Genomic DNA, 14,401 nt, shown 5'->3' with positions numbered 1-14,401 from the left:
TCCATACTGAATTCAGAAAATAAAATTAACACAGATATAGAACATAAGCAGAGCATTATGACTAACCCTTAGGGATAATCTAATCTAATAACAAAATTACACATTTGTTCAGAATAAGTATGGTGCTTATTTTTAGGCCAAGAGGATTTGCAAGTCCATAGCAGCAGAGGTGAAAGTGGCATTCTACAAGCCTCTGCCTGAGTGTGTGGTGGAGACTCTGAGACTCCAAGGAAGAGGCAACTATTTAAATTAAACACGTGCTTAGAGGCATTAAGAAAAGTTGACGTTCTTATTATTAAGGAGACCAATTAATCTGCAATCTGTTAGAAGCCACTTTACCGTAGTTGAAAAAGTGCCCCAGGACATAATCATGTAAATGAGAGCTGGAGAAGAAAGGGAACTAAAATTCACTTTTCCACAAGGGAGCATTCATTTCCCAACTACCCCCTACCCCGCCGGGCCCGGGTTTCGGCTGTTTGAAATGCACATCCCTTTTCTGCCCCCCACCGCCTTCCCGACGTGAGTCTGGGGTAGCAGAGGGCAACAGGATGCAGATCTCTAAAATACCGAGGCCAGGTGTTTAAAAGACTTACTTACCAATGGGCATCACTAAGAAAAAAGGCAGCCAGCAGAGGACGAAGCAGCCGACCACGATGCCCAGCGTTTTGGCCGCTTTCTTCTCCCGGGAGAACTTGAGGAGCCTCACCGAGAAGTGCGTCTTGTTCTTGGCGCTGGACACCCCGGTGCCTCCTACTGGGGCGTTCTTCCGATGGATGCGGAGCGTCACCTGCTCCGAGTCCGACTTGTCAGTCTTGAGGCCAGACTTGAGGCCCCTGCTCTCCCTCTTGGCCACCACGTAGACCCGGCAGTACATGACCAGGATGATGGTCAGTGGCACGTAGAAGGAGCCCAGCGCCGAGAAGAGCACGTAGCCCGGCTCCTCGGTGATCTGACAGATGGTCTCGTCCTCGGGGGCCGGCTGCCTCCAGCCAAAGAGAGGCCCGATGGAGATGACGAGGGACAGCGCCCAGACACAGAGCAGAGCCATGAGACCCCTCTTCTGGGTGACGATGGTGGGGTAGCGCAGCGGGTAGCTCACACCTATGTAGCGGTCGATGGAGATGATGCAGAGTCCCATGATGGACGCGGTGCAGCACAGGACGTCCACCGCCGCCCAGATATTGCAGAAGACCCTGCCAAAGGCCCAGTAGCCCAGGATCTCGAAGATAGCCGAGAAGGGCAGCACGGTGGAGGTGAGCAGGAGGTCGGCCACCGCCAGGTTGACGATGTAGTAGTGAGTGACCGAGTGCAGATGCCGGTGGCAGGCCACGGAGAGGATCACCAGGATGTTGCCCAGCACACCAAAAATGATGAGGCCCCCCAAGATCACCCCGAGCAGAATGGCCTTGGATATGTTCACCGGTGCCGGCGGGTGGGTGCAGTTGGAACTGTCGGAGGCATTTCCAGAGAGAAACACCATGGTCCCAGCCGGGGCCGGCGAGGTCCGGCTCTCGAGAGCCACCCCCCGAGCGAGGGCGGAGGCGGAAGCGAGGGAGCGGAGTCAGAAGGTCTCGGCTCTGGGGAGCCTGGCCGGCTGGGGCTAGCTGGGGGGGAGAGAGCGCGCGCGGGTGGGAAGCAACCCGGGCCTGCCCTGCAAACCCGCAGAAGGCCACGCAAAGGGGCAGGGCAGTGGAGGCGACATGGCCAGGGGCGCGCGGGGCTGCCGCGGACCCCACCCGCCCGCTGCGCCGGCCCCGGGCCGCGACTCCCTCCCTCCCCGAGGCTTGGCGCGAAGCTCCAGGAGGCACGTTGCAAACCGCAGTCGCAGAATTACAGCAGCCCGCTCTTGCCTACCGTCGGATCCGTCCAGCTTAGGAGACCGGGCATCCCGCACGCACTCTGGAACTCAACAGTCTCGCCGGCGAAACCACAGTCAAGTACCCGTCTGCCGTCGACTCTCAGAGACCGGGGCCGCTGGCACCCGGGCGCTCCTCCCCGCCTGCAGGGACCCACGGCGTGACGGGCGCGCGGTTGGATCCAGCTTCCCGGCGCGCAGGCCGGGGGGAGCGGGTAGGAAACGCCGGCCGAGCCCCGGGCGGCTGCAGGGCGCTGCTTGCCCGCGTCCTCCTGGAAGAGCGCAAAGAGAAAGGCGGGGTGTGCGGCAGGCGCCCGCGGTGGGGGGCGGGGGGAGCGAGGCCAAGGCGGCTCGACGGGCGGCGGGCGGCGGCTGGGGGCCCCGCGGGCTCTGCGGTCCCGGAGCGGCGTCCCTGCAGCACCGCGGCCCTGGCTGCGCGCGAGGGCACCGCGCGCCCTGCCCCCGCCGCTGGGAACCTGCCCTGGCGCGCGGCCCGCGCCGCCTCCGCCCGGCTGCGAGATCCCATGCAAACAACCCCGAGCTGCAGAGGCCAGTTACGAGCGGCCGCACGGCGAAATTAAACCCCGCGAAGCTCGCTAGGCGGGACTGCGGCTGGTGTGCGTGCGTGTGTGTGCGTGTGTGTGTGTGCGTGTGTGTCGCGCACAGGCGAGCCGGTGGAAACTGGAGGATCCACCCGGCTGCCGTTTGAACAGGTTGCTTCGCAGCCACCTGGAGGGGGCGGCCTGGGAGAGGGAACCGCAGCGACTCGGGGACCGCAGGCCCGCCGGTGCCACGCGCTCGTTCACGCCGGAGGAATTCACACTTGGGTGCGCGGCGCGCGCCGGCCTGTGGACCCGCGAGCGGGCGGGAGAGCCGGGTCCCGAGCAAAGCCCGGCGGGGCCCGAGGGCTGAACGCCGCCGAGGTCGGTCCGGGAGCCCCTTTCAAGCCGCAAGCTCCGCGGTGCCGGAGGGCTGGAGCCTCGAGCCACACCCGGCCGGGCTGCGCGGGTGCAGGCGAAGTGGTGCTGGGGGGACGAGGGGGGCAAGCGGTACCCTGCAGAAGGGGCTTTGCAGGCGCAGGTCACTGCGGACTTGGTGGGCTCAAAGATCAAGACGAGAGGGGACGCCTCGGTTTTCTGGGCCGGGGGCCACTGTCTGTGCGAGAAACTTAGATTTCCACGGCTGTGAGCCGACCGCAGGCACTCGGGCAGGAATGCCAGGAGTGGGGGGGGGGGACCCATCTGGCCTTCTAAAGCACTCTGGCTGGGGGCAGGCCCTGAGGCGGGGACCCTAGGGGCAAAGGCCATCGCGAAAAATCACAAGTTCGAGGCTCACAGGTGGTACAAAAGTCAGCAACTGCGGAAAGCCTCTTTCCTCTACCTCGGGGCGGTAACACCGGCTGGAAAACCCCCTTGTTAACTAGGGGGTAACTTCCTAGAATATATAAGGGAAACAGGGTGGGGTGGGAATGCTGGTATCACAGCGGGTGAAAAATGCGGGGGTGGGTGGGGGGCGTTTAGGGGAAGCTGCGGGTTCCAGCTTAGCCCTTGGCGAGGGAGACTGGCGCACTCACCTGCAGCGGGGAGCCGACGGGGTTCGGTCCCACGAGCAGCCCTGACGCCTCGTCTCTGGGGGAGGAGGCGACCGTCTCACCGAGGAACCAGTTCTGAGTTCTGCACCCGCTGACTCACCCCTCCACCACAGATGTCTTTAAGCTCCCAGCTCACTGTCGCTTTACCTGCAGAATTTAAAATAAAGGGTGAAATGGGACAAGAAAAAAAAAAAGCGCCAACCAGTAACTCCACATTCACCCTTTAAATATTCGGCTCCTCGACATCAGCAAAGAATGGCAAGGAACTTTGCAGCCAGCTCCCGCTGACGTCACACAGGCAGGAGCCCCAGCGAGTACGGTGATCCGCTGTTTACCGTATTACTCTGCGGCAACAGGCCGAAGGAGCACGGCCGCAATTTTTCCCCTCCCCCTTGTCTTGAGTGGATTGAGTTCTGGCTTTACTTTATAAAGATGTGTGTGTGTGGGGGGGGGTGGTGGATGGCTTTTATTTATAGAAAATAACTCCTTTACATGATACGATTTTTTAAAATAAAGAAAATTGACACTTGCCGGGCAAATATTGTTGCGTGTATGGTGTGTTCAAAGAAATGACCCCAAAGTTCCTTTTGAACAGCTTTATTCAATTAACACTTGGCCTGGGATCTGTTAAACTCAAGAAGAGCATGTTGTTATGCCAAAGACGCAGGTAAATTATATTATTTGCAGATGTTTTAAGAGGAGAGGGAAATCAGATAACGTTTAATAAATCTGATTGTAATAAAATTGTGATTCCAGGAAGATAAAGTGAGCATATCTACACTTTGTCAAATATGATCCATCTCTCATTTCTTTGGACAAATGGATTTAAAAAGTATTGTAGTCTTGCTGTAGTTTCTTAACATGGTTTAGGGTTGGTAAAGTGCCACAAATTCTCTTTGAGTTTTTATAAGAAAAAAAATATTTTTAAAGATTTATTTATTTATTCATGACAGAGAGAGAGAGAGACAGAGAGAGGCAGACACAGGCATAGGGAGAGGCAGGCTCCATGCATGGAGCCCAACATGGGACTGGATTCCAGGTCTCCAGGATCACACCCTGGGCGGAAGGCGGTGCTAAACCCCTGGGCCACCATGGCTGCCCGAAAACATATTTTTTTAAAAGGAATGTTATTTCTGTTGCTTCTCTTTTAATTTTCTTTGATTCATGAGTAATTGACATATGAAAAGCTGACATCACCAGTTTTATTTACTATTTTTTCCGGTGAATTCCATATTCTGTTTACCTTGCAATTGAATAAAGCCATATGCATTTTGGAATATTGGGAAAATACTAGAATTTTCTTCACTTTGATTCCCACCTCCTTCTTCATCTTCTTTCATCGTAACTGATTTAGACAAAATACACTGTTCTTAAAGTATTTACTAGGTAAAGTTCCTACCGGGTAGTATTACTACCCTTAAACCTAGTAACGAAGAGAAAACTTTGACGGGTAGTATGTATTGGAATTCTCTCCCCTAAACAAAAGTTTATTAATATCGTTTTTTTTCCCAAGGGAAATGTTTGGGAGGCCCTTTTATCACACCCTTTAATGCCTTGGAGGAGTGCTCATGAAAGGTCAGGGAGCACTATTTCTTTAAAGACCTAATATTTAGATTTCCTTTTCTCTTATACACAATACCTCCTACATCTCTAGGGGAAGTACCCACAGCTTTCACATTTGATTAGACTTGAATATCATTTCATTTGACTTTATTATTATTTTTAAAATATATACAAAAATGGCTTGCTCATCCATAAACTGAATTTTAGATTGTAGAAGCAGTGTGGTGGATAAGGACACAGAAAATCTGGGTTCACTCTAGTTCAGTAACCAAGTCGCTTGCTTTCCCTGGGATTCAGTCCCCTCAGGTAGAGTAAGGTAGAGTAGAGCTGGACTATAGTTCCCTGTAACTCTTACATCTCATCCTCAAATATGTATATAATGTATGTTCTTTAGAAATCGCATCTACCAGAGAGATATATTATTGTTCAATTTCATATTCATTAATTCTTTACCATGAAAGCAAACTTTCTATTAAGATCTGTTCTACGGGAGATCCCTGGGTGGTTCAGTGGTTTAGCGCCTGCCTTCAGCCCAGGGTGTGATCCTGGAGTTCCGGGATTGAGTCCCACGTCGGGCTCTCTGCGTGGAGCCTGCTTCTCCCTCTGCCTGTGTCTCTGCCTCTCTCTCTGTCTCTGTCTCTCATGAATAAATAAATAAATAAATAAATCTTAAAAAAAATAAAAAATAAATTGTTAAAAAAATCTGTTCTATGGTAGATAAGGGAAATAGTGTTATCAGCAAGAAAAGCAACCCCAAATTGCTTAGCTCTGCAAAGTTAGAATAGAACAAAGGTCTTTGGGACTCCCAGTCCTCCAGCCCCCAACAAGCAAGCATGCAACCCTTCCTTCCCCTCACCAGCTAACTAGCTGGAGCCAAGTCTGAAAAGAGCTGCCTTTTATTTCTAGCTTGGTCCCTACACACAGCCAGATAGGTCTTTCAAATCTGCTTCTCAGCCAGTGAACATCAGTCTTTGAGACACACTCTCAGAACCAATTTTTCCTGGCTAACCATAGAACCACACAAGCAGATAAGGATACATCTGTGGATTACTCTTTAAAGACTGGTTGGAATGGATGTTCCAGTAGCTGTTGAGTTAAGATCCATGGGAAGGTGGGATGAAGAGAAAGTAGGCCGTAGAGTCATAAAGAAGCTGTTTCTGCACTCCTAAAACCAGGGGCAAAACCCAGCTTTTCTGAGCCTCTACTTCCTAATTTGTAAAGGGACACAATCAAAATCCCCACAGTTGTTATTAGGACCTAGTGAAATTATATCTCATGGAGCTTATCCACTCTCTTGTTAGTAATCTTATTGACCCTTTCCCTTTCTGTTCATTTTGTGTGCTACTTTACAGTGAAACATTCTTCTCATCCAGAGTGGCCCCAATCCCAATTTAACATGAGCATGACGTATTCAGCTGGAGAAATCTGTGCAGTGCCCTGAGAATTATGCCCAAGCCCGCTGCTATAAGCAGAGTGACCCAACATGGCCACTGGCTACTCCCCTTTTCTTCTCACTTCCCCTTGTCCTACATCTTGAAGGGCCATGAAAATATGTGCAAATACTTCAGTCTATACATCCAGACAGCTGTCCCTTAGCCTTTGGCCATGGCCTGCAATGCTGGTCTGCCCTTGAGAAAATGTGCCCAGGAAGAAGGCCTAAGGCCCCGAAAGTCATTATGTGGCTATTTGGAGCAGAAGATTCTGAGTCCCAGAGCATAATCTAGAAAGAAGGGTGTAGGCTTCAAAGACTCCGATCAAGAATATTACCTCAGTCTTATAGTCTTATGGATTCTGGAATCTCTAAAGCCCCAAACCCAAGTTAGGGGGCCTCTTGCCTGGACCTAAGGGTGCTACTCTATAGACTTGAGGTGTGATGGAAGCCGAGAAATTCACAGCAGAGGAGGTTCCAGAAAGGCTCATGGGAGGATATGGCTTGATTTAGGGCTTGCAGGATAAGCAGGAGTCAGACTGGTAGGCAGAGGTGAGGAAGGTCAGTCAACAACAGCTGTACAACAGAATGTGTGTGTGTGTGTGTCTATAGGTGTCTGCATGCATGCATGTGTGTGTGCTCATGTGCGTGTGTGTGTGTGTGTGTGTGTGTGTGTGTGTTCGGAGACACCGGTGTCTGATTGGAGAATAAGAACTGGCAATCAACATACACTCGAAGCTTTCAGTTGGCAGAACTCTGATAGTGACTAGAGAGAAACTCAGTAAGTATAGGAGGCTTTAAGAAAAAAAAAGAATCTGTCAATCATTATCTTAGAAGACAATACGCAATGGAATTATGAGCTGTTTTCCCAGGCTTATGATTCCAAGCGACAGAGTAGAGGGCTTAATGTTAATATCTACCCCAAAGACCTGGCTTTTCAAGTAATTCTCTTAAGGCTTAAAAAGTTAAAGTGGGAGGAAAATGAAAAACATTGCTCAGAATGATGTTAACGCAGTATCAAGTCACAATTCTCTCAACAAGCATTGTGTTCTAATCCTTTATCGAGCTGAGGGAACTGCATAGTGCAGAGACATTACTGAGGGAAGCCCTGGATGGGATAATAACTCTGCCCTTGTCATCATTTGTCCTGCTCATTTCCATTGCCCTGGGGAAATGATTTGTTCTAAGTCTCATATGAGTCATGGATCCATCCCTACATTGTCGATTATGGTGGGAAGACGGGGTCAAGTCAGCTTATGGCTTAGCAATCCAGGTAAATTATTTCTTTAAAACAAATCTTTGCTCTTGCATAGCAAATGTGAGTTATCAATCAGATTTGTCAAATATCCTCTAAAAGAGAAGTGAAACACCAAAATCAATACCTGTTCCAAATGTAGAAATGCTTCATCTCATTTCTCCACCTGCTGTTGAACTTCTATAGGCACATTAAAATGCTTATTGACCTGTACATCATTATGAAATACATGCTGATAATAGCACATTTTGAAAAGCTGGGAATGCATAAAAATAGAACCTATCTGTAATTCTGCCATTGGAGAAATAGCTGCCATTCGATATTTGATACATTTTCCCAATGTAATGGGAATTCCCAATGTAAATTATATAAAACATATATGAAATCCATTATACACATCTATTTATAATGTGTGTATATATGTAATATGTGTATAAATGCATTATATATAATACTGTGATTATATTATATCCACAGCAATATATCCTGCTTTTTCATTTAATGTTTTATGAACACAAACTCAAATTATTAAATTTTGCAAGAATATGATTTACAGTATCTGCATAGCAATTCCATTACATATATATATATAGCATAGCAATTCCATTACATATATATATATATATATATATCAATATATTTCATGATAAATTTAACTATTTGGATATTTGGGTTTTCCAAAAATGTTTGATTTAAAACTTATACTGTGGGGATCCCTGGGTGGTGCAGCGGTTTGGCGCCTGCCTTTGGCCCAGGGCGCGATCCTGGAGACCCGGGATCGAATCCCACATCGGGCTCCCGGTGCATGGAGCCTGCTTCTCCCTTTGCCTGTGTCTCTGCGCCTCTCTCTCTCTCTGTGACTATCATAAATAAATAAAAATTAAAAATAAATTTAAAGCTTATACTGTGATAAATACTCAAAAAAATGTTTTACTATACTTTTTCTTTAGATTAACTCCTATAATAAAAAATTATGAACATTTAAGAAATCATAATACATATTGCCTACTAGACAGGTTTTACAAATGTAAATACAAAATGTAAACTCATAACAGTACCGTATGACAGAAACTGCTTTTAGCTTCTTGCTAATCTTGAGTATTTAATAAAATAGACAAGTTTGTAAATATATAAATGAAATAAGCCTAATGAATTTAGTAAGAAATATCTCATTAAAAGTGCTTATTCTTTAATTGTGAGCATATTTTCATACATTTATTTGACATTTCCATTTATTTTATGATTTGGTTGTTTATGTTTCTATCTATGAGGATTCAGTCAGAACTGATGTGGATATTTCAAGTAGGCAGTGATGTAACGCAAGGAATTAGAGGCTTATAAGCCAAAGAAGGGGACCCCTGGGTGGCTCAGTTGGTTAAATGTCCACTTTTGGTTCAGGGCATGATGTCAGGGTCCTGGGATAGAGCCCCACATTGGGCTCCCTGCTGGGTGGGGGCCTACTTCTTCCTCTCTCCCCTGCTTGTGTGCTCTCTCTCTTGCTCATATAAGTAAATAAAATCTAAAAAAAAAAAAAAAAGAAAAAAAAAAGAAAGAAAAAAGAAAAAAAGAAAAAAAATCCAAAAGATTAAGAAACAGGTCAGGGAAAACTGCTATTTGCTTTCAGGAAATCTGAAAGAACAGGAATATTAGGAAACCACAATGATGAGCTCTGTTGCCTGAAGCATCAATAATCTGCAGGACATCCAGAAGCTCCTGGCAAAACTTCACACATGCTGTTGGCTGAAGCCTGCCTTCCCGCACAACACTGTTACAGGACAAACAGTGGCATCTGCTTCCTTTTTACTTTCAAAATCTCATAGAAATTCCTCTCATTGGTGGATTGTAATCAGAATCCTTCTAATGGTGATTCTTCGGGCCACTGCAATGCAGAGAAGAACATAGAAAGTGGAAATGGGTCTGAGTAGGCAATTTAGTAAAATGTCCATTGGCCCATTTTTGTACTAGTATTTTTTCCCTTTTGTCTTATGCATTTGTAAAAAACTCTTTATATATCCTGACAACTGTAAAAATGTACCCCTCAGATCTCCTGCTGCATACTTGGACATAACTGAATGACAGTCTCGGATTTTGTCCTTCTGGATCCGTCCCTGTACTCATGCCACACTTCCTACAGGATGCTCCCAACCAATGGCTAGGCATGGCAGAGGTTCTAATGGAGGCCCATTATTGCTAGACATGGGATTTGTTGAATGGGAGACTGTCCTCAAGCAATTCCTGTCAGTCAGCCAAAGCTCTCTTATAACTGCAATAGTCTGACACTTTTCTTTCCCAAACCTCCTCTCCTCCCCTCTGCTTTATAGGAATCTTTTTTTTTTTTTGCTTTATAGGATTTTGACTTAGATTATAGTCTGAAGGCTCTCCTTTTTTGACTCCTCATTTTTTTCTTCATAGGGATTTCCTCTAATAAATCTTTTATATGATTAATAATATCTTGGTGTCTATTTTTTGAAGGACCTAAATTATACACTAAGGATTTCAGTCCTTGGGATATTTGTTGTCATTTCTTCCTGTCACATATATTTAAGGTAAAAGACTGTATGAATTTCTATAAAGAGAGAGGCTATACACATAAATTCTCTCATAATCAACAGAAGGTGACAAATTTATACCTTGGCAACCTATGGATGTAACTGTCCAATATCTTGTGCATAATTTATAGGAGTTTATTGGTCAATGATTTTTCTGCATGGTAAGAGTGGTTGACTTCACAAAAGAACCTAAGGGAACAATAACAACAAAGAACCTAAAGGAACTTCCTTATTCCTCTTTACTCAAGGAATTTTCTTTCCATACTTAGGATTTCTGACAAGACAGAATTTAACCCATATGAAGCAGATGTAAGCAAATTTTAAGAGTATTCTAAAATAAAATCTTGTACGGTAAGCATTGAAGAGGAGAGGTCTTGTAATTTTCTCTGTCTGGAGTTGAGCGGAAAATACATGATATTTCTCAATTCTGAAAAGGGATGTCTCTTCTCCCTTAAAGAAGGATAAGCTTAAGTTCTGAATAAGTAATCAGAGATTTTTACCTAGTCTTATTAATTCAACTGCTTTAATGCAGTTTCTTTGCCTTCTATAAGTCATGGCACATAAATTGACAACATGGTCATGCTCCTCTGTTCAGCATCAGGAAAAGTAAAACTAAACAACTTTTACTGTTTTTTTTTTTTCACTTTCTGAAATCACATCATCATTTTTGCTTACTTCCTCATAGTAATCAAATGAACCCAGTTAAGAAAGTTAAAATGAGCCATAAGAAAAAAAAATCAGAAGACAGGCCAACCTGATCTTATCAGAAACACCAATTGTAATTGGAAAATTCTTGCAAAGAAAAGTTAAATTATCAACAGAGAAAAATGTCATGGGTGTGGGAGGAACAACTGGCGTGCTAAGGATTCTGAGCACCTATTTGATGTTTCCAGTGACAAGTGAGTTTCCAAATATGAGAACATAAATTTTTAAAAAGATTTAATTAATTTAATTAATTTATTTTACAGAGAGACATAGAGCACAAGCAGGAGGAGCAACAGAGGGAGAGGGAGAAGGGAGAAGCAGGTTCATCACCGAGCAGGGAGCTTGATGTGGGCTGATTCAAAAGCAGACATTTAACCAACTGAGCCACCTGGGCGCCCAAGAAAGTAGATTTTTAATGAAGCAAACTAAATACTAATTTGGAAGAGTGTAAAACGTTTGGTTCCCAGTAGCCTTCTCTTCATGGCACCCCTAAAAAACAAAATCTAAATTAAAAAATGCACTTGCTGCATAAACTCAAATTCAAGGCAAAAAACCCCCTCGACTTTCTCTCCAACCAGATTTGTGCTTCTCAGTTCTCATAGATACACATGTAATGACCAATAGTCTGTCAGAAAAAGTAAAATGCAGGTGCCTGGGTGGTGCAGTTGGTTTTTTATTTTTTTTTATTTTTTTAGATTTCATTCATTCTTTCATGAGACAGAGAGAGAGAGAGTGAGAGAGAGAGAGAGACAGGCAGAGGGAGAAGCAGGCTCCACGCAGGGAGCCCAACAGGGGACTCCATCCTGGGACCCCAGGACTACACCCTGGGCCGAAGGCAGGCGCCAAAACACTGAGCCACCCGGAGATCCCCTGGTTGGGTGTTTGGCTCTGAGTTTTAGCTCAGGTCATGATCTTGGGGTTGCGAGATTGAGCCCCAAGTCAGGCTCTATGCTCAGTGAGGAGTCTTCTTGAGATTTCTCTCCTGCCCTCTCCCTCTGCTCCTTCCACTGCTCACATGCTTATTTTCTCTCTCTCTCTCATAAATAATAAATAAATAAATAAATAAATAAATAAATAAATAAATAAATAAAACTTAAAAAAGTAAAGTGGATAATCAAGTCAATGATTATAACGGGAACATTGGGGAAACCAAAATGTCCAAAATCACTGTTGATTTTGATTAAATTTCTTGGTAAGATCCTCAGTTTGTTACTTCCTATATTGATTGCCCAGAGTCTAAATAAGAAAAATATTGCATAATGAAAAGAGTTTAGCAAAAGAAAGATTACTTGGTGGTGCTTGGATGTTTGGTTCTTTATATGGAAAAAGTAAGTGCACAAAAATAAATAAAACTAGATTTAAGACATAAATGTAAAAAATAAGATTTTAAACAAATAAAAAATATGAGAATATATTTTCACAATGGGATTTGGGAATTGTTTTTATTTATTTAATTTTTAAAAATTTTTTGTATTTATTTTAGTTGGGGGAGGGGCAGAGGGAGAGTCTTAAGCAGACTCCATCCTGAGCCTGTCACAGGGCTCAATCTCACAACTCAGATTATGACCTGAGCCAAAACGAAGAGTAAGATGCTTAACTGACTACATCACCCAGGCACTCCAGGGAAATGTGTTTTAAATAAGACACAAAAAAATAAAATTTTTGAGAAAAGCTGATAAATTTAAATACATTAATATTTGATACTATTTATTAGTGTGATAAAAGTGACAAAAAGGCAATGTTAAATTATAACTTTAACTGGGAGCAAATATTGTAAAATGTATAACAGATGAGATTATTTTCCAGAATGTGTATGTTCTATTATTTTCTAATCTCCAGTATTTCTGAGAAGTCAGCCTAATTTATATCATTTTTTTTCAGTGTAGTTAATATATAATTTTTCTCTACTTGATTTTAAGATTTTCCCTTTATTTTTGGATTTTAGCAGCTTGTCTAGGTATGGCTTTGTTTATATTTATCCCGCTGAGTTTCTTGCATCTGTAAATTTGGGTTTTTCACTACCGCTTGGAAAATTTCTTCAAAGATATTTTTCTGCCCCATTTTCTCTCTTCTTTTCTGGGATTTCTATCACATATGGATGTATGTGATGTATGTATGTTGGACCACTTGGTGTTGTCTCACTAGTCCCCAAGGTTATATTCTTTTTCTCTCTTTTTCAGATTGGGAATTTTCTATTGATCTATATTCAAATTAGCTGACTCTTCTTTTCTGCTATCTCCAATACACTGTTAGGCCATCCAGCTATTTAAAATCTGTTAGTGTGTTTTTTATTTGTATGTTTTCTATAGTCTTAATTTTTTTATTTTTAAAAATGATTTTATTTATTTATTCATGAGAGACACAGAGAAAGGTAGAGATATAGGCAGAGGGAGAAGTAGGCTCCCTGTGGAGAGCCTGATGTGGGACTTGATCCCAGGACCCCAGGATCATGACCTGAGCCAAAGGCAAATGCCCAACCACTGAACCACCCAGGCATGCCTATAGTCTTAATATCTTTGTTAAGATTCCTCCCATGTTGGGACACCTGGTGGCTCAGTCAATTAAGTGCCTCACTCTTGATTTCAGCCCAGGTCTTGATCTCAGCATAGTAAGTTTAAAGCCCTGGGTTGGGCTCCATGTTGATCATGGAGGCTACTTAAAAAAAAAAAAAAAAAATTCCTCACCTGTTCATTCACTGTAACTATATTTTCCTTTAAGTACTTTAATATATTTACTATAGATATTTTAAATCTTTTTTTGCTAATTTCAACATTTGAATAATTGTGGAATTTGTTTTATTTATTATCTAAATATAGATCACATTTTCATACTTCTTTAAATGTCTAGACATTTTTATTATATACTGGACATTGTGTAAATACCTTTTAGGGACTGGATTTAGCTACGTTCTTCTGAAGAATGTTGATTTTTGTTTCAGCAGGCAATTAATTTGCCAAGGACTCCAGCTCTAAACTCTGTCTCCCTTGTGGTAAGCAGCAGCTAAAGTTCCCTCTCATTTATTTTAGGTTCCATCTTAATTTTCACAGAGTTTCATGGAGTCTTCCCCAGACAGCAATATGTCAGCATTCAGCTAAGGATTTAAGCAGATTTTATATGTAGATTTTGTTGCTCATCTCCTTCCTACTATCCTTCTTTTGGGTTTTTCCTCTCTTAATTTTTCCACTGCTCTACCTGCTTTGAATTCTGTGTTCTAACAGCTCAAGCAAGTAAAACTGGAGATTTCTGTCACCCTATTCAACAAGCACTGGGAAGTGCTGTAAGGCAAATAGCAAACATAACAATCTTACCTACTGAAATTTCTTTAAAAATAGATTTTCCTCCATTTTCTGCCCTTTTCAGGTCACTATATATATAGTACCTTCATATAACTTGGAGACATATAGTCAATCTTCATTATTTGCAGATTTCATATTTGCAAATTCATCTGCTTGTT

The 14,401-nt window shown here is 43.8% G+C and overlaps 1 protein-coding gene across 10 annotated transcripts in view; it reads right to left on the bottom strand.

Annotated features, from left to right (window-relative positions):
* Positions 1 to 3,710, bottom strand: part of ADRA1A (adrenoceptor alpha 1A) — a 110,375-nt gene extending 106,665 nt beyond the window's left edge. For 5 of the 10 annotated variants that reach the window (XR_012016495.1, XR_012016496.1, XR_012016497.1 and 2 more), the window contains exons 1-2: positions 3,429 to 3,709; positions 598 to 2,127 (exon numbers count right to left, since the gene is read on the bottom strand). Coding sequence is in view for 4 of the 10 variants with exons in the window: in XM_072796200.1 (XP_072652301.1) it covers positions 598 to 1,480 (883 nt within the window). In the remaining 6 variants the exon portion in view is untranslated. Of the gene's footprint in view, positions 1 to 597; positions 2,128 to 3,428 lie in introns of all 10 variants that reach the window. The other 5 variants (XR_012016500.1, XR_012016499.1, XM_072796199.1 and 2 more) reach the window with 3 other exon arrangements.
* Positions 3,711 to 14,401: the final 10,691 nt, after the last annotated feature.

Source organism: Canis lupus, chromosome 24 (assembly GCF_048164855.1).
Source record: "Canis lupus baileyi chromosome 24, mCanLup2.hap1, whole genome shotgun sequence".
Taxonomy (NCBI): Eukaryota; Metazoa; Chordata; class Mammalia; order Carnivora; family Canidae; genus Canis; species Canis lupus.
The sequence above is the reverse complement of the archived record's forward strand: the minus strand, read 5'-3'. Positions and strand labels throughout refer to the sequence as shown.